General features: G+C 41.5%; 1 protein-coding gene across 1 annotated transcript in view; it reads right to left on the bottom strand.

Annotated features, from left to right (window-relative positions):
* The window catches only part of CNTN1 (contactin 1), an 84837-nt gene that overhangs the window by 15724 nt on the left and 49127 nt on the right, over positions 1–19986 (bottom strand). Inside the window, exons 10-13 of the mRNA XM_018552525.1 lie at positions 19466–19583; positions 19196–19346; positions 11745–11872; positions 10172–10347 (exon numbers count right to left, since the gene is read on the bottom strand). Coding sequence (XP_018408027.1) covers positions 10172–10347; positions 11745–11872; positions 19196–19346; positions 19466–19583 — 573 coding nt within the window. The remainder of the gene's footprint in view (positions 1–10171; positions 10348–11744; positions 11873–19195; positions 19347–19465; positions 19584–19986) is intronic.

Raw genomic sequence — 19986 nt, 5'->3', positions numbered from 1 at the left:
CCAGGGCAGTCTTTTGAATTGCTTCTCACCACCTCTGACATTGCTAAGCTCCAACCATTCCCGTAAAGCTATATCTACCCCTGTACAATCTAGTGCCTAGCGTAGTCAAAGAAGTCCACTTTGTACTATATAATGTAATTTAGAATAAGCGAGGAGAGAACGTGGTTCAGGTTGGTTTAAGTTGCCCTTGTTATTGGCTAGAATTTCAATTTAAAGAGAAACAATTTGTCTTTTTAATCAGCACCAGGACCTTAATTATTATCTGCCCAGTTTTCCAAAATCTATAACCAGTCGCTTCTGAATTAATGTTCAATATGTTCACAAACTGCAGTTGAGAAATTAAAGCTCTAGTTTTCAAAGTCAAAGTAATTAGAGTCACCTCAAATAATTAAGACATATTAATTAACACCACCGAAACAAATGAAACATGAACATATACCAGACTACAAAAACTGCCAGGCCTTCAGGTCAATGATTACTCAAATGTTTAAAAGCTAAGCAACGTGTTAAGTCATTAGAGATGATTCTGGCATCCAGTGCACAAACCATGGCAATTATAACTGTAAAGTGGATGCGCCCCTGGTCGTTTTTCTGCAAGAAACTAGCACATCGCAATATGCTGGCAGCACTTATGAAATCGGTAAAAACAATAACCCTGAGGATGGAGCATATGCAGTTTTAAACTAATAGGCACTAGTTTCAAATGTGCTGTTATTGAAAAAGAATGACGCAATTAGAAGAAATATACAAAGTCAATTTGACACATTTCAGTAACAGTAAATACATGCACTATAATCATGAATGGCAAGAAAGACAAATAGACACTATATACATAGACTTCAGCTTACAGTATATAAGAGCAGTGTGTACTGCAAGCCATTACAAAACATTTGCAAAACTTTTAGAAATCTGTGAGAAGCTTTTTGGAAACCATTTTACACAAGGTTCACACCTCTGCATCTGCATTTTCATGCATTTTGCATGTATTTTAAATGTGTTTTAATACCACTGAAGCCTATAGGGCCAAAACCACACGCTGATGCGCCATATTAGTACTGTACCTATATTATTTTTGCAGATGCACTGCAGAGCAACACACTGATGAGAATGGGCCCCAATAGCAATCCTCTTGATGTGTCAAACGTAAACCATTCTTTAGCTACAGTTGGGGAATGTCAAAGTGCATGTAAACTCTAAACATAAACTTTTTTTCTATTTGCTCCCTTTTGGTCTGTTACCATTGAAAGCATTTTGTTACAACTGTTTGATGAGTGCAAAAATATACCTGTTGATTATGTCAAAAACTTAGAGCTGTTCTGTGCACAATTCTTTTGTTATCTCAAACAGCCCACCCACTTCCTATCTTGCACTTCAGAATTGTGGAGATGAGGACAATGGGAAAATGAGTAGTTTAACAACAGATGTGCAGGGCTGATACCAATTAAGGCATGTAGTGTTATTCCACAAGAGAAAATTAGGACCTAAATGCATTTCTGGTAGATCAAGAGGTAGTATTCTGTGTCTGCAAGGTCTTTAAAGAGATAAAACAATGTAAACGTGCACAGAATGTACTGCATATGTTTTTTTCTTTCTGTGACATATGCATTAAACACGTCATAAGGGGGGGGGGGGTTTTCTGTCTCTTTAAAAAAGCTGCTAGCAAGCGTAAGTAGGCTTTCACAAAGCCTCAGGTAATGCAGTTCTCTCATTAGGATCTGTGTTTAATGCCCTCACACTAAAGTTGAAGGTTACGTTAAAGCTTATTTCCACCTTTTGCAGAGGTTTTTTTTTTTAAATGCCAGCAGTGTACACGAAGCAGGCATGTGCAGTTGCTATATATGAATACAGAAACTTACATTTTTACAAGAGCTTTCCTCTTCATATCCTCATGGAAATGGCCACCTATGCGCTTTGTAAGCAATATGTGTATATTACAGGTGAGCTCTCCCCCCTTCCCCCCGCCCCCTATTTATTAGTACTCATAGTGGCAACCCCTCTCCACCGACAGTATACAGGTGAAACTCGAATAATTAGAATATCGTGCAAAAGTTCATTTATTTCACTAATGCAACTTAAAAGGTGAAACGAATATATGAGATAGACTCATTACATGCAAAGCAAGATAGTTCAAGCCGTGATTTGTCATAATTGTGATGATTATGGCTTACAGCTCATGAAAACCCCAAATCCACAATCTCAGAAAATTAGAATATTGTGAAAAGGTGCAATATTCTAGGCTCAAAGTGTCCCACTCTAATCAGCTAATTAAGCCATAACACCTGCAAAGGGTTCCTGAGCCTTTAAATGGTCTCTCAGTCTGGTTCAGTAGGAATCACAATCATGGGAAAGACTGCTGACCTGACAGTTGTGCAGAAAACCATCATTGACACCCTCCATAAGGAGGGAAAGCCTCAAAAGGTAATTGCAAAAGAAGTTGGATGTTCCCAAAGTGCTGTATCAAAGCACATTAATAGAAAGTTATGTGGAAGGGAAAAGTGTGGAAGAAAAAGGTGCACAAGCAGCAGGGATGACCGCAGCCTGGAGAGGATTGTCAGGAAAAGGCCATTCAAAAGTGTTGGGGACTTTCACAAGGAGTGGACTGAGGCTGGAGTCAGTGCATCAAGAGCCACCACACACAGACGGATCCTGGACATGGGCTTCAAATGTCGTATTCCTCTTGTCAAGCCACTCCTGAACAACAAACAACGTCAGAAGCGTCTTACCTGGGCTAAAGAAAAACAGACCTGGTCTGTTGCTCAGTGGTCCAAAGTCCTCTTTTCTGATGAGAGCAAATTTTGCATCTCATTTGGAAACCAAGGACCCAGAGTATGGAGGAAGAATGGAGAGGCACACACTGCAAGATGCTTGAAGTCCAGTGTGAAGTTTCCACAGTCTGTGTTGATTTGGGGAGCCATGTCATCTGCTGGTGTTGGTCCACTGTGCTTCATTAAGTTCAGGGTCAACGCAGCCGTCTACCAGGAGATTTTGGAGCACTTCATGCTTCCTTCCGCAGACGAGCTCGATGGGGATGCTGACTTCATTTTCCAGCAGGACTTGGCACCTGCCCACACTGCCAAAAGCACCAAAACCTGGTTCAATGACCGTGGGATTACTGTGCTTGATTGGCCAGCAAACTCGCCTGACCTGAACCCCATAGAGAATCTATGGGGCATTGCCAAGAGAAAGATGAGAGACATGAGACCGAACAATGCAGAAGAGCTGAAGTCGGCTATTGAAGCATCCTGGTCTTCCATAACACCTCAGCAGTGCCACAGGCTGATACCTTCCATGCCACACTGCATTGAGGCAGTAATTGCTGCAAAAGGGGCCCAAACCAAGTACTGAGTACATATGCATGCTTATACTTTTCAGAGGTCCGATTTTGTTCTATGTTCAATCCTTGTTTTATTGATTGCATGTAATATTCTAATTTTCTGAGATTGTGGATTTGGGGTTTTCATGAGCTGTAAGCCATAATCATCACAATTATGACAAATCACGGCTTGAACTATCTTGCTTTGCATGTAATGAGTCTATCTCATATATTCGTTTCACCTTTTAAGTTGCATTAGTGAAATAAATGAACTTTTGCACGATATTCGAATTATTCGAGTTTCACCTGTATTGTGTGCAAATGCAGAGCTGGCATTTAGTGATGAATGAGTTATATAATATAATGAATAACAGGGAGGGGGAGAGCTGTTTACAGCCTGCTTTACAATCCAACCCCGGTGTCTGACTGAGGTTCCTATGGAAACATTTTTGAAATTCTAGGATTCAAACCTAATAAAAATATCATAAAAAAACTTGGAAAGGCTGCAATGTAAGTCATGAAAATGTGCACATTACCACAATAAATGCTAATCACTCAATGCTAATTTAAATGGACTTTAAATTGTGCAAAAAGCTGTTCAAAGCTTGCTGAAAGCTTCGCAGGTGCTCTGTACACACTGCTGAAGTCCATGTGTACAAGATTATCAGTAAACTAAGTGAACAGCCCTTGCTGCCGCAAAGAACCTGGCTTTACATACCCCAAAGTACAAGAAGCTGCAGCTCTCAGATCATGCCTGTTCCCAGCATGTACAGTGAAAATCCAATGCAATAGGTCCACAAAATTCTCTGCTCAACCATAGGTTTAAAGGAGAATTATGGGGAGAGTGAAACACACTTATCCCCATAATTAGAGATGAGTTGTGACACTGAAGCTGTCACACGTCGGCTCTATTGATCGAGAACCGAGCTGATCTCTCAGTTCCCGATCTTCTCCCTGCAGAGAGGAGACTGTCAGTCATCCCAACCCCAAAGGGATTCCCCCCTCCTCTCTCTGTTCCTCCAGCGCTGACTGGACGGATGAACGAGGGAGGGGGCGGCCACAGCTGGCTCTGAGATGTATAGCCAGCTGTCAATCAGGCAGCGGGGTGGATCCCTGCAAAATTGTCAGGATCCGTCCTGGCTGCAGCATGGCTCTGAACTGTCAGCATATAAGAGGCAATAGCCCACTATATGGTGTGTTTTAGGTCATAGTAAATGTCCTCCTGTGACCCTAAAGAGAACTATGGCAATAAAAAGGTTGGGCCATACTTCTCTTTTAAGGTGTAAAAGGTATGCACAGGTAAACAGACATAAACAGGAGAGGAACCTTGATGAAATTTGCATGTTTTTGCAGCCCAGCGGAAAACAGTGAGAAAGAAACTCCCACCTCCTTTCAGTAAAGTGAACAGGCACTTTAAGATAGAGACCCAGAAGTGGGTCTCAACTATATAAGAACAAACTCTATAAAATGGCAACTGCTGAAACACCCAAACCCCCTTCCATGCACAGCTTGTTAGGAATAGCAGGTCCAGAAGGTGATTTTATTTGTATTTGTAGTGAGTTATCTACAATGAAACTGCACACAAAAATACATAGTCCAAGTGTAAACAGTTATGAAAAAAGTTTTTTTTTTAATTAATAGTATCTGTTGTGATGATCAGAAATAATAAACAGTAATAAAGATTATTAGTGATTAAAAATACTTTCATTAGTAATGTTAAAGTAAATGTTGGCCTTCTTAATCACTTAGGTAATGTAAAAGAATGCATAGTTTATAGGTTTAGATAATATTAAAGCTAAGTTATGCCCTTAATAAACTGTGATTTGTTTATGGGGGGCACAAATCTAATTAGAAAAGTCCAGAAATTGAACTGAATTCAAACAACTCTTGAATAATAAAATGAGAAACTATTAAAACACAATCTGCTGTGGAATGTACCTTATGTATAAAAGCTGCAATATCCCTAAAGTAACGATTAGGGACCACTCAAGAATCCCTTTGTACATTGGGCTTTTTTAACGGCCCGATACCAAAATGCTAATTATCCCTACATAGATATTCAAAAAATAACAAAATGCTGGAGAATGTAAACTGGATGTTCACTAGCAATTATTAAGGTTGTACAGACAAAACGAGACATGTGCACTTGCAAAAAATGTGTTTTGTTTTGGATTTTGCGTTATTTCGTTTTCTAATGTAATTTTGCGGCGAGTTTTGGTCGGGTTCGGACGGTCGTCGTGCGCTGGGACTTTTTTTTATTTCAGCGGGTCGTCGGGCATCGTGCATTGTGATTGACGCTGGATTACATCGATGGAGCCATTTTTTTTAATTAAAAGATTTTATCAAAAGTCTGGACTTTTTAATAACTATTTGATTTAACCCTTTAGTGAATGGGTAGGCGTACAAGGGGGGGGGCATCCGGGTGCCCCTTAAAGGGGTACCCTGATGCAAATAAGCCCCCTTGCCCGCAGACCCCCACAACCACCGGGTCAGGGTTGTGGGGACACCCTCCCAATGCCGAGGGCACGTGGCCTGGTAAGGCGCAGGGAGGGGGGCTGGGGTTCCCCCTTAAAATTCCTACCAGACCTAAAGGGCCTGGTATGGATTTTGGGGGAACCCCACGCACTTTTTTTTGTTTTAACTTGGGGGAGGGTCCCTCCTAACATTCCTACCAGACTAAAGGGTCTGGTATGAATTGGGGGGGGGACCTCACGCTTTTTTTTTTTCCTCTTCTGCAGACTAAAAAAATATATGTATTTTTTTTTTCTAATGTCATTCTGCTGCAATTAAATTTCATCCAACAAACGAAAATTCATCCAGACTACCACTAACGAATTTCGGAATCGGAAATTCGGCTTCGTTATATCTGTAATTCGGAATTCGGATACATCCGAATGTCCGGAATTGCGTCCAAATTTCGATTCGGAACTAAAGGAATCGCACAAGTCTAGACAACACCTTTAATTATTAATGACATGTTTTGTTGCTATGAGCAACAAAAATCAGTCTCATCTGGTTTTCTTTACAGCAATGTGTTCTGCCAACACTTAAGGGCTCATATTAGTTAAAGGGGATCTATGGTCAAAAACTAAAAATAAATATGTATTTCCATATTGAATGTCCATAGGTTTTATACCACTCCAATTGATTTAGATGTTTGTAAACGTACTTATTGAAGATGCCAATAGGATGTACTTGCAATAACACATTTGTCATGCCATCTGAACTACAACTTAACGTCTGAACAATTTAACATCATCATTGCTTTCTGAATGCAATGCATGATGGGATATGTAGTCTTGAGAAATCGATATTGCATCACATCAAGCAGCAGGAAAAGAGACGCAAAGTACACTGGGAATACAGGAAGTTGTTGAAAGTGATGGGCAGACAGAATACAGCACTCACTACACAATAGGGATTTTTAATGTAAGCTTTGATTGCATTATCAAAAGCATCTATAGTTGTATTTCTATTACAATGCTGTTGTTAGGATAGTAAAATAACATATGCTGTGACTTTACAACTCCTTTAACAAAGGAGAGTTTACATTCTAGGTACACGGAGTGCTAACGTTCTCAATAAACAATTCAGTACAATTGTACTGCTGATACAAGACATGGTTGTATTTGATTTATATGGATTATGATATATGAAGGTCATACCACATAACCACTTTGCGATGCAAATAATGACAGAAGCGTGTATATTTGGAAATGCTGCTGTTAAAAGAAGCTCAGCTGTGGTTTACAAAAATAACTTTAATATGAAAGGTTTTCATTTTTTTTCTACTGCATTATGGTTCCACCTTGTAAACGTCTCCAGTGGCTAACCAGCATTTAGCAGTATTGCACACTAGGGATTATTACTGGCTTGAAGTAAGGGGGAAAATAAGCATAGTTTCCTCATGAAAGTGTGCAGTCCTCCCAACGTGTAGTTTGTGGTGTCACTATGGTATCCTTTACTTGGGGCTGTGTGAGCTTACTGGCACAGAGAAGGCTTACAAAGCACACATACAGGGAGTGCATCAGCAGTTTCTGACCACAAATTTAGTCCATGATGTCAAAAGCCTCAATGTTACTGAGGAACAAATTACAGGAATAAGACAAGTCAGTTAGGAGAAGTTATTACGTTTCACATGAAATGAATGTACCAACCTTTTATAACTGAGAATTTATTTTAAACAAACAGAATTTTTTTACGGACAATTAAGTCTTTGTTCTTAAAGTATATCTAAAACCAAAATTTCTCCCATAGAATGGGTGGGGGGTTTAAAGGAGAACTATGGGGTCAGTGTTTTTCCCCATAGTTCTCCTTAGGGTAACGGGAGGACACAAACTAGCGTCCTCCCGTTACCCTAAGCTCAGTATACCGCGAACTACAGCTCGCGGTATACTGAGGCGCCGCAGCCGGAGCGGATCCCGACGTAGATGACGGGATCCGCCCAGCTGCGTGAGTGACAGCTGGCTCTGCCTATCTAGAGGCAGAGCCAGCTGTACCCACCCCGTCCCCCGTCCGTTCCCGCCAGTCAGCGCTGGCAGATCGGAGCGGGGAGAGGGGAATCCAGCCCCTCCCCCTGGCACAGCAGAGAGCCGTGACCGGATAGAGAGGTGAGCGAACCCCGTATGTGTTCGCTCACCTCCCGATCTACTGAGCCGACCTGTGACATTCTCATTGTCACAGGTCTGGTAGGACTATGAGGTGAGTGAAAAGCACTCACCTCATAGTTCTCCTTCAAAACCGCTGTTAACTTTTTTTTCCTTTTGCCATCTGTATATCAGAAAATGTTTCCAATGTGAGGGGGATCCCCTTTTAGACAACTGTCATAGGAATAAGTGTCTCCACTGAAAGACGTCTCTGCTGTTCCTCTTCTGGTGGCAATTTTGGATTTGCCCTCACTATTATTTCTGGTGAGATTGGTGACCAGGACAATAGGAAAAAGTAAATCTCCATAATGGGGACACAGGGAGCAACAAAAAGTTAACAGTGGTTTTAACACCTCACCACTCTATCCACATATCCACATATCAAAAAGCTTTGTCTTAAGTTATAATTTAAAACATTTTTTATTTTGGATTGCGTAAGGGAGTGTTATAACCTCTGGCAGGCTTTTTTATCCAATATCCATCCCATTAGGGGAATTTTAGTTAATTTCCTGTCCGATAGCCACAAAAGGAAGTGAGAGGAAATTCCTTCAAACAGAGGGAAATCCCTGGTGGTCAGCAGGGTCACCAGAATGAGTATCCCATTGGAAGATTTCCCATCTATTCCAGTTCTGATGACAACCCAAATTTGGGACTTTCTTTCACTTTCAGTGATGACAGTCACTGGGACAAATAGAGAGGGTGAATCTTCCTAATGGGGACACAAACAGCAAAAAAAAACCCTGACAGCTGCTCTAATCCCTCTCCAATCTATCCAAAACTAGAAAAAAAAAAGTTTTAACTTCAGTTGTGCTTCAAAAGGTTCCTGGCACCCCTCTCCAGAAAGCCAGTTACTGGGCAGAAAATGGTTCTGTGACAGACACAGAAAACAAAGCACATAAGCCAGGACATATTTCAGGCTTGAAAACTGTATTGTCCTAAGAAAATAAATGAATACATCTGAATAGCACAATACTCAGATATACAGCTAAGATAACATTAGCTGGTATATTCATTTTTCTAATCATGGTGGACAGACAGCAGAAGATCTAACTTGTAGAGAATTGTATCAGGAGTTCACAAACAATGATGATATAGGCCCTTTGGTATTTCCATGTTAAAAATTACTTTATAGAGAAAAAAATGTTGGTGATTTTCACTGTGGATTGTGGTATTTTGGACATTTATGCTTTCCTTGATAAAAAAAAAGCCCTAGCCAGCCTATTAATAGGGATGAAGAAATAAAATGCAAGATAGTGGCCAATCACCAACAGCCTTGCTGTGTCTGGAGTGGGTGACCAGCTCAAATCTCACATGTACATGCAGGTACTTGTCAGTGATAAGATAAAAACTGGTATAATCCAGTGCTAGACCGCACCACTGCATCCGTATCTATTAGCATAAACACAAATCATCCTCTTGGCTGAGTACACTGTATAGTGTTGGCACTACTGCAGCTTATTGGAAAGACAACCCCTTAAAGAGGAACTTTAACCATATCGTTTAAATAACAACAAACACACCTTTAGAAATGTTTAGTAATGACAATCTACAAACACATACTTATGGATAATTGCCGGCTTTTTATTATTTTCATACCTTATTTCTCTTTTCTTCCCCAGTCTTCTGACAGCGACCATTTTTTACTAAGGGCAGATTACTAGATCTCGCTTTACTTCCTGGAACTCTGGCACATGTGACTAGGACATGTGGCCATTCACAAGGGAGGAAAATGCCTTTCCCTGAGATTTCATGAGATTACAGATGATATTTCCCAGCAATGCTCTGCTGATGCAACCTTCCCAGGATGCAATGTTTTGACACATTACATAATTTGTGCCAGAAGTGGATCAGGAAGTAGATGAACTCTATGTGTAAGTAAATGAAAAAGAAGTGTGTTTACCTAATGAATGTAAGATGATTTTAAGTCAGCATGCAGATCTGCATCCTGATGTGATTTTTAGTAAAAGGGGGTAAAGGTCCACTTTAATACAAGTACTGCATTGGCCATCAATGCCAATCTTATAGTGGTCCTCCAGCCTGCATCCATACAATTTGAAAATAACAAATTACAGATTGTTTAAGGATAGCATAAAACATTGATTTTTATAACATGCTTTATTGCTGATCTTAATTTGAGCCCTTGTAGCAAATTTAATAGGTTGGTCCTACTTACCCCCAAACAAAAAATGAACACTAAAGACCGTCAACTTACCCTTACATGTCTTTCGTAGTGGTTGCTGTCATCATCAAATTCAATCACAAAGCCATTTAGAGACCAGATAAAAGTGAGGTCCAGAGAAGGATCATGAGAAGCATGGCACTGCATGGATGCATTCTCCCCAACAGTCACATCAGCATTGGATGGGGCAAGAGTGATTTTTGTGGCAGCTGGGGGAATAAAAACCACAAACAGAATCATCAAAATCCTATGGTCATATAGTACAATAATGAGAATGATTGAGTCAAAAAGAATTGTACTATTAAAATTCATAGTGGGATAAATAACACATAAGACAATAGATATGTAGTATCGATGAAAAGGTGCAAAGGCATGGATAAAATCCCAAGGACCTGTCGCTTCTAACTCCCAAGACATAAATGGGATCATCTGCAGAAACTTGAGAACACAAAACTGGAGCAAATGTCAAGCTTCTGGCCATGGCAACCAGGATTAGTGCTAGGCCAAGAATCTGACAGGTTGCTATCCTTGACTGCTTTTCCAGCTTTATTTCCTCAAGTTCGTGTAGGTCAGCCATAAAAATTGGATATAGGTAACTGAATTCATTGTCAATGTGCAATACACTTTAGAGAGTCACTGAACAACACCAGGTGAACAAGAGTATACAGTCACAAATCAGCAGGCATGCAGTTCCCCATTGCTTTAAACACCTACTACTGTTCCTTCTGCAGTATGTTCATTGGCTCGCTATATGGTACTTCTCCAATGTGTCAACGGGAGCAGTTAGCCACACCTCTGTATAAGAGGCCCAACAGTCTTTTCTAATGACATGTTTTGTCCTAACAGCACTCGAATAACAAAATCTCTCAATAGGCCCCCAAACTCTTAAGGGGCTCCTGACCTTGTCGAAATGACAACCTTTGCAATCCTTGGTGCCACACCTGTGGGAAATGGCACCTATCTACAAATACTGAAAAAAACAAATCAATTACCCTTACAGGGTTGTGTCATCTCTCAAAGAGCATACCCACCCTCAGGTTAGCAACTGTGATACCATTGTGTTTTGTTGCACTGGATGAATTAATGGTCCTGCACATCTTGTTGATTGAGGAATGGAAGACAAGATCTGACTGAAATCGCTTTTTTTTCCAGTTTTGGATAGAGTGTGGAAGTGATAGAAGAAGTCAGATTTGTATTCATGTCTGTGTCTCAGCTGGGGAAATTCACTACGTGTAGTGGTTATCGTTGTCAGTATGGACAAAAATATTTTGGGAAATCCAAAATTTTACAGTTGTCACTGCAGCATGAGTAAAATCATACAAAAACTAACAGATTTTAATCATTCACTTTCCAAGCTGATACTTTTACTAATACTGCTTAGATATACTATAATCACCTAGTTCTGCTATCACATCATGAATTCATATAGCTAACACTTATAAGAAAGCAAGCCTACCTGCACCCCAATGTATGTCTGCAGAATATTATTGTTATTGGGAATATATTGGTGCTATATAAATAAGGAGTAGTAGCAGCAGTAGTAGTAGAAGCTAGGGTAGTAGTGATAGTAATAACAAAAAAACGCAATAATAAAAAAATGTATTACCTGTAACAGATAGAATTCCGGTATTATTTGCTTTTCCTCTATCATTCTCAGCAAAACAAGTATAGCTTCCCTCATCAAGAACTGTTATATTAATGATTTCCAGGCTACCATCATCCCAGATTGATATCCTAATAAATAATGCAGTAACATGTTATGGTAAAAAGCACACGTCTACAGTGGTATCATTAGTGCATTGTGTGAGTGCTGTAAGACTTTAAACCAAACTAGCAATGTACAGGAAGTGGTGAAGCAATGCAGAAAAACAAGGAACAAATTAATTTCTGACATTGACTATGGGACAGTCATAAAGTGTTTAGATGAATTACTGCAGGTAAATAGCAGGGAGACAAAAGCAGAAGAAATAAAAAGGTTAGGGTTTAGTGGTGTGGTGGCTTTGTTGTAAAAGTTTCAAATTTGTGCTGTAAATCTTGCTTTAAGGAAAGCCGTCACACAGCAAAAACCTGAACACACTGACTAAAACTGCTATTTCCTGACTCTCTGGATGCATGATGACTCCCAATGTGATCATTTACAGCTCAATTGTATGAAGTCACATTGCAGGGAATGGCTTCCATTGCATACGTTTGTGCCAAAAGCCCTTTAGGCGTCTTGTGTAATAAACATACACACACATTCTGTTATCACGTAGGAACACTAGATGGCAGCAAAGTCTATTACATGTATCATAAAACATGAGCGGCCGATGACAAAATGAAGTCAGTGCATTTCAGAATTTCACATTTACAATAAATCAAGATATTACAGAGATGAGTCACCACTACCTGTGTGGCAGTGTGCAGTGAGGTTAATCTGTTCCCTGCTCAGTGACCTTCAACTGTGTCAAGTAACCTGATATATTATATCCACCCCATATAAATAACAACCAAGATCACACAACTATTTTGTTGGATGCAGGGTAACAATCAGCGGCGGACTGACAGCACATGGGGCCCCCGGACAATACAATATTATGGGGCCCCCTTGTGCTCCACCCATATACAAGCCCCATCCACAGCCAAAGGGCTGCTGTACGGGCTATTCACAATATTCCATAGCCCGTACAGCAGCCGAGACGAACCCATAGGCTTCAGCTTAGCTGAGTCGTATTCAGAGCCGAAGCAGGGAGAAAGGTCAGCCGAAGCCGACCGATCTCCGCAGAGATGACAGCAGTTGTAATAACAGATCAGCGTCCTCAAAGGACCAGGGGATGCTGATCTGTCATTAAACAATAACAACTGAGCGGAGCCGGCCGTGACGTCACAGCCGGCTCCACCCAGTTGTTATTTATTGGCCGGGACCTACTAGAAGACTCTGGCAGGTGCCGGTCAATAGGAAACAGGATGTGCGTCGTTTTTTTTTTCTTTAAAATATTTTAATTTTTTTTAAATGTTCCTATTTGTTTTACGTTTTTTAAACAATTTTTCTACATTTTTTTCTCTCATTTATTTAACTTTTTTTTTCTATTCTGCTCGCTACCATGGAGGTACTGAGCAGAATAGCCGAGCCAAATGCAGTTCGCGGCATATGCCTATTTACTTACTGCCGTTCGGCCCCTATGAGAATAGGTGTGAACGGCAGTGAGTGAGCTGCCGGAGCTTCGGCTTAGCCGATCCAGATGTTGGATCGGCTGAGTCGAACTCCTCCTGCACTTCGGATCAGCCCAACATACAGAGCATGTTCGGCTGACCGAAGGCAGCCGATGTACGGCTGATTTTAGCCCATGTACGGCTGAAATCAACCTTATAAGGCTGAAGTGAATAGCCAAACAGTGTTCAGCTCACTTCACTTCGGCTCCCTTATTCACTCGGTGAATAACCCCCATAGCGTTTGCGCACGGGCGCAAACGCTATATGTGAAACAACTGCACGGATACCGCTCGTTTGCAGCCAGGGCCGTCTTTAAATTTAACTGGACCCTGGAAAAACATTTTCTTGGGCCCCCCCACGCGCCCCCTTCACCCTGTTAAACATCATATGGTCACAATATGCACTGTACAGCAGGGCCAGTGCAAGGATTTTGGCCTACACCGTTGACAAAAAAACATCTTTACTTGTTGCACTCCTTACCTAAAGTCCCTTGTAATGTAATTTAGGATAGCCAAATGTTTGTTTATTTACAGTTCCTTGTCAGAAAAACGCTTTTGGGACTGTGCAGGGTTCCTTCATCAGGCGCTTGTTTTTCTGACAAGGAATGGCAAATAAATGAACATTTTGCTATCCTAAAAGGATTTGATGTGCTGGTGACATTTCTATAAAGTGCATTTTGTGCCCCCTACTATATGTTACATGTTCCCATTCATATAGCACACCCAATTCACATTTTTCCTAATTATAATAAAAAATAAAACCCGTAGTGGTGATTAAATACCACCAAAAGAAATCCCTATCTGTCCCCAAAAAATGGTATAAAATTCATGTCAGTACAGCGTTGCATGACGGAATAAACGTCAGTCAAAGTATCGCAGCGCTGAATACTGAAAAATGGCCTGGCCAGGAAGGGGGTCTAAACACCTGGTCTTGAAGTGGTTAAAAAGTATTTCTTACTTTTCTATTTTTTTTAGCAGATTACACACAGGACTCTACAGGCAGCTTCCATCACATCAAAGGGCTTGTTTACACCTAATCCAGTGTATTCCAGCACGGTTGGTAGCTGGAATGCACTGTATCACATAATAAAATGTTCCCTGTGTTCTGGGGCAGGAGGGGGCCTAGAGATACATTCAAGTCAATGGCACCACATCCACGTCTCCTGCCTTGCAGTGCATTTAACTGCACCAGAACACATGGCACAACAATGCCCATGGTGCAGTGCAGTCGCAAAAAATAGGAGAATTATATTATGCGATCTATTGCATTCCAGCTACTAACCATGCAAAGTGAGAGACAGTAATATGCAATGCACCAGCCAAACCTGAGATCACTAACCCTTTGTTAAGACAGTCCTGTACATCTGATCATGAGCCAGTACACACAGGGTTAATTATAGTGACCATTACTTCCAGCCCCGTCCTTAACATTACATTCAATTGTCGAAATATAAGAATATCCAGCAAGTAAAAAGGTGAACAGCAATGTTTGTTTAAACGGTTATGTTGTGTTAGGAACATTTAACACATATGAAATAGGATTCTATTCCAATCTGGCTGCAAAAAAGTGCAAATTAACTTTAGTCTTTGCCCCATGAATATTCACAGACTGTGACAGAGCTGGAAGAAAGTGATGACAGGGGGGGACGTGGAACGCAGCTCCATGCTGGGACTGTCACCCTCTGTCTGCAGCAGCAAAGCTTCCCTCAGTCCATGCAGGGACCGTCACTCTCTCTTAGGAACACTCAATCCTCTCTGACTATAATATTACCTCCTAGCTGGCTCCGGGCAAAAGCTGAGGCTCTTCTTATCATCAGCACTAACTTCCTGTCAGAGGCATACGAGGAAAACACAGCCCAAGACGTCTGAAGAGCTGAGGACATCGTTCTTGTGACAGTGCCCCATCCACCGGCTACACAGTCACAGCTTATTAACACTTTGCTGCCGAGCTCTGCTCCTGCTCCCCCACACCTCCTGAGTTACAGTCAGAGCTGGGTTTGCACTCTGACATTACAAGTGGTCAAGGGGCAGCTGCTTTGGGCCCCACAGCAATGACTGGACCCTGGGCAAATGCCCTTTTTGCCTTGCCTTAAAGACGGCCCTGTTTGCAGCTATTATATAGCTACGAACGTGCAGAATCCGCTGGATTATCGCGCTTGCACTATTTTGAGGACTGTGCGGTTTCCCACAATAGTCTGATAAAGCACATAAAAGTGCATTGTTTTTTCTGTTTAGAGCGGCTCCGCATGTATTCGGACAGCCGCTCCAGTGTGAATGGATCTTTAACCCGCGCGACCCCAAAATACTGCAAGCGCGATAATCCAGCGGATTCCGCACATTCACGACTATATAATGGCCGCAAACTAGCGGAATCAATGCAGTTCACATATAGCGTTTGCGTCCCGTGCGGGCTCCCACATGAAAAACCGCACAGGAAGCGCAAATGCTGTATGTGAATGGAGACTAAAAGGTTAACAGTTTACAGCTAAAAAAAAAAAAGTCATTAAAATCACTTACCAGCATCAGGGCTCCCGATCCCCAGGTTCCAGTCGGGGTTTTCGTAGAACTGCTCTAGTGGGGGGCCCAGGGCCAGATCTCAGTGGGGCCCCCCCAGCATGAGGCTCTCGTGCCTCCGTCCGCCTGCGGCATGCCCCCACCTCGGAGCTCTTCTCGGCCGCACCACTGTAGGAGATGCGGCTCTGCTAAAGCGGCAACGGCAGTGTATAGTGGGCCCGGGAGGCGGGCGACACTGCCGTTGCCGCTTTAATAAACCCGCGTCCTCTTCCATGCGGGCTGAAAAGGGCACGGGGGTCGGTGACGGGCCCCCTCTTTGGCCGCGGGCTCTCGGGCAATGCCCGACTGCCAGTATGGTCAGTCCGCCCCTGGTAACAATGAACCCAATTTTACCCTGGCCTAACAAACCAATGTTCACTTGAAATGTTTATGTCTTATGATGTTATGTTTCCTTCTTCATTGTTTTCTTTCTAGTGAATGTTAATGGAACAATCAAAATAAGCCATGTAACCATGACCTTTCTATTCAATTCCCTGACACAAAATGAGCATCTGACATTCCAACTTTAAATATTACACATCCCAGCAAGCGTGAACCTAAGTTCAAAAGGTTTGGATAATGTTACAAAGCGGGGAAAGTTTATCTTTGTAAATAGTGGTTGCCATTCTGCTGATGTTTGGACAGGGATCTGAAGCAGCCCCCTAATGACCAATGTTTCTTTGTATGTTTCTTACATTTTTCCATTGCTGACGTTCTGCAAAAAGGCAATAATTCAACCCACCTCTGCCATTTCCTTTACATTTTTAAGTTGAGGTATGTGAGATAACTTGTAGAAGGAATGTATTTAATATAGCAATGACTCCCAGTAATCAATCAGACCTTAGTTTATAGGAAAATATAAATTTTGATGTAGGCTGTAGACTATTGCATATACAGTACTAATCATACAGATGAGGACTGGGAATCTTTTGTCCTGGGAGACAACCAGCTGGTCATTTCATGGTAAAGACAGTTTATTGGTGGATCAAGAAAAAATTGCCCAACACAAATTGTGCCACAGCACCACAGTAATTAGTGAGGATGGTGTGTTGTCTAAGGCCTGGTTCATACCTGAGAGTTTTTACGTGCAGATATAGTTGCACGAAAAAGCGCAAAACACACATTTCCATGCAAGTCAATGATAACTGTTCACACCTTAGCATTGTGTCACAATCAAAAAATGCCTGTCGCGCGAAAAGGTTAAGGTCAGGACTCTGTGCAGGCCAGTCAAGTTCCTCCACCCCAAACTCACTCATCCATGTCTTTATGGACCTTGCTTTGTGCACAGGCGCGCAGTCATGTTGGAACAGGAAGGGGCCATCCCCAAACTGTTCCTACAAAGTTGGGAGCATTAAATTGTCCAAAAGGTCTTTGCATGCTGATGCCTTAAGAGTTCCCTTCACTGGAACTAAGGGGCCAAGCTCAACCCCTGAAAAACAACGCCCTCCACCAAACTTTACACTTGGCACAATGCAGTCAGGCAAGTACTGTTCTCCTGGCAACCGCCAAACCTAGACACGTCCATCGGATTGCCGGAGAAGCGTGATTCGTTACTCCAGAGAACACGTCATAATTTCTCTAGAGTCCAGTGGTGGCGTGCTTCACACCACTGCATACGACGCTTTGCAATGCACTTGGTCATGGCACTGTTGTTGGGCCAATCTGAAGGCCACACGAAGTTTGGAGGTCGGTAGCTGTTGACTCTGCAGACAGCTGGCAACTTCTGCACACTGTGCTGACCCCGCTCTGTCATTTTATGTGGCCTACCACTTCGTGGCTGAGTTGCTGTTGTTCCCAGTTGCTTTCACTTTGTTATAATACCACTAACAGTTGACAGCGGAATAGTTAGTAGCAAGGAAATTTAACGGATGGACTTATTGCTCAGGTGGCAACCTATCACAGTACCACGCTTTAATTCACTGAGCTCCTGAGAGCGACCCATTCTTTCACAAATGTTTGTAGAAGCAGTCTGCATGCCTAGGTGCTTGATTTTATACACCATGGAGATAATGAGCACAAGGGTGGCAGCACTGCAGAGGGAAGATCAGCCTGCAGCAGAGCATTGCCACCAGGAATGAGGAAGCACAAGGAATTGGCAGGATCTAGCATTTACTAGTTACTGTAATGGTTTTACAGGGGAAAAAAAGGACACATACGAACACACAATTTTATTTCGAAACCTCTAATGAAGTGTTTTTTTTTTTTTTAAATGGGTTTAGTAACACTTTACACTTGCAACTGACTGATCGCTATTAGGGAATATATACAGTGCTTAAGACACACAAGTGGAAAACAAAGTGGTTTTTGTCAATGCTGCAGTAACTGGTCACGCTACAGATGGGCGCACAAAGACCGCCTCAGGTATATTACCTAAACCTATCGGCATCTTCAGATGATAATTAGCTTTTCCTGTCGCTTAGAGGCCTAGATATGTGGTAAAAGCAATTATGGAGCTGTTAGATTTTGATTGGAGTATAAATATGTGTCTTGTAAAATATAATTGTATACTGCTGTGGTTATTGTACAACTATTCTTATGGGTTCATTTATAGAAGTGAAAAGCCAGGTGTATTCCCTTCGCATGGCACTAGCATCCTTAGATGGTGGTGATGAGTATAGGAATTTCCTATACCCCCTAGTGTCTTCTGGCTGGAATTCTGTCCAGCTGCCAGAATTTTACCATACAAAATATATTTGCATGTATGCAACCTTGTCTGTTAACATTTGGGCTGTCTGGTGTTTAGTTCAAGCAGCGTGATCTTATGGTTTATGGATACCTCTAACATTTGAGAAATAGTGAACTAATGGATAAAGCAAAGAACAATGATGATGTGCACAATTAACATCTATATAAGCTATTGAGCTTCCAGTTAAGGTGGAACAAAGACCAAAACTTTTATTTTACATTGGATAGAGTAGAGGAGGGTTATAACAGTTGTCAGTTTTTTTTTCTGTCATCTGTGCCCCATTAGGGATATTTTCATGTGTTTCTTTTCTGCTAGATATACCAGGAAGTGAGAGGAAAGCCTTCCTCTCACTAGTTCTGGTGAGGGTCACCAGAACAAGTGACTCCATTGGAAGATTTCCCATCTGTTCCTATTCTGGTGACAGCTCAAATTTTGGGTTTTACTTTCACTTTCACCAGGACAAATAAGGAGGATGAATCTCCCTAATAGGAAACAGGCAGCAATAATAACCTGGCAGATGTTGTAATCCTCTCCAAAACTACAAAAAAAAGATTTGGCTTTAGTTCTACTTTAAAACACCTTTCATGAAAAAGAAATGCAATGTTGTGAGAAGTTTTCAGCACAAACCTGCTATTGTTTTTGAGCAGTTCTGTTCCTTTACTCCATGAAAATTTAGGCTTTGGAGCAGCCTTTGGTTTACATTCAATAATGACACGACCACCTTTTGCAGCTAAAATCTTCTTTTTCATAGGATTAAATTCAAATGTTGGTGCTAAAGCTAAAGAAGAGGCAAACAAAACAATAAAGACAGTTAGTAAAAGGTGTCCCTAAATAGATTTGCAAACTGTGCTATAAACAAGTTCAAATTATTGTAAAAACAAAAATAGTGTCACTGACCAAGGATCTTCAGTTCAGCATTTGCTTGAATAACTCCATAGTGATTTTCTGCTATACACTGGAACATTCCGGCATGGAACATGGTTAGGCCTCGGATTTTCAGTTCACCTTTACCATACTGAAAAAAAAATATTGACCTATCTTACAAAATTCGTAATTCTAGTATAACATGACTTTAGGCAGACACTCACACCAACCAAGCTTAACCACTTGAAGACCGGGGTGTTAAACCCCCTTCCTGTCCAGGCCATTTTTCAGTATTCAGCGCTGCAGTACTTTGACTGACATTTATTCAGTAATGCAACGCTGTACTGAAACAAATTTTATATTTATATATATTATATTGATGGCCATAGACAACGCTTTACACATGTTTACCGTTTTTTTTTTACACTTAACTTTATTGCTATCACATAGGGGGACTAAGAAATCCCCTATGTTATAGCCAATTCACATAACAGGTCTTCTTTATGGAGACATGTCATCTAGGGACCCCCAGAGAAGCTGATGAAGCAGAGATC

This window comes from Nanorana parkeri, unplaced genomic scaffold (genome assembly GCF_000935625.1).
Source record: "Nanorana parkeri isolate BGI_ZX_2015 unplaced genomic scaffold, ASM93562v1 scaffold91, whole genome shotgun sequence".
Classification (NCBI taxonomy): Eukaryota; Metazoa; Chordata; class Amphibia; order Anura; family Dicroglossidae; genus Nanorana; species Nanorana parkeri.
Note: the sequence above shows the minus strand (reverse complement) of the source record. Positions and strands in the feature narration are given on the sequence as shown.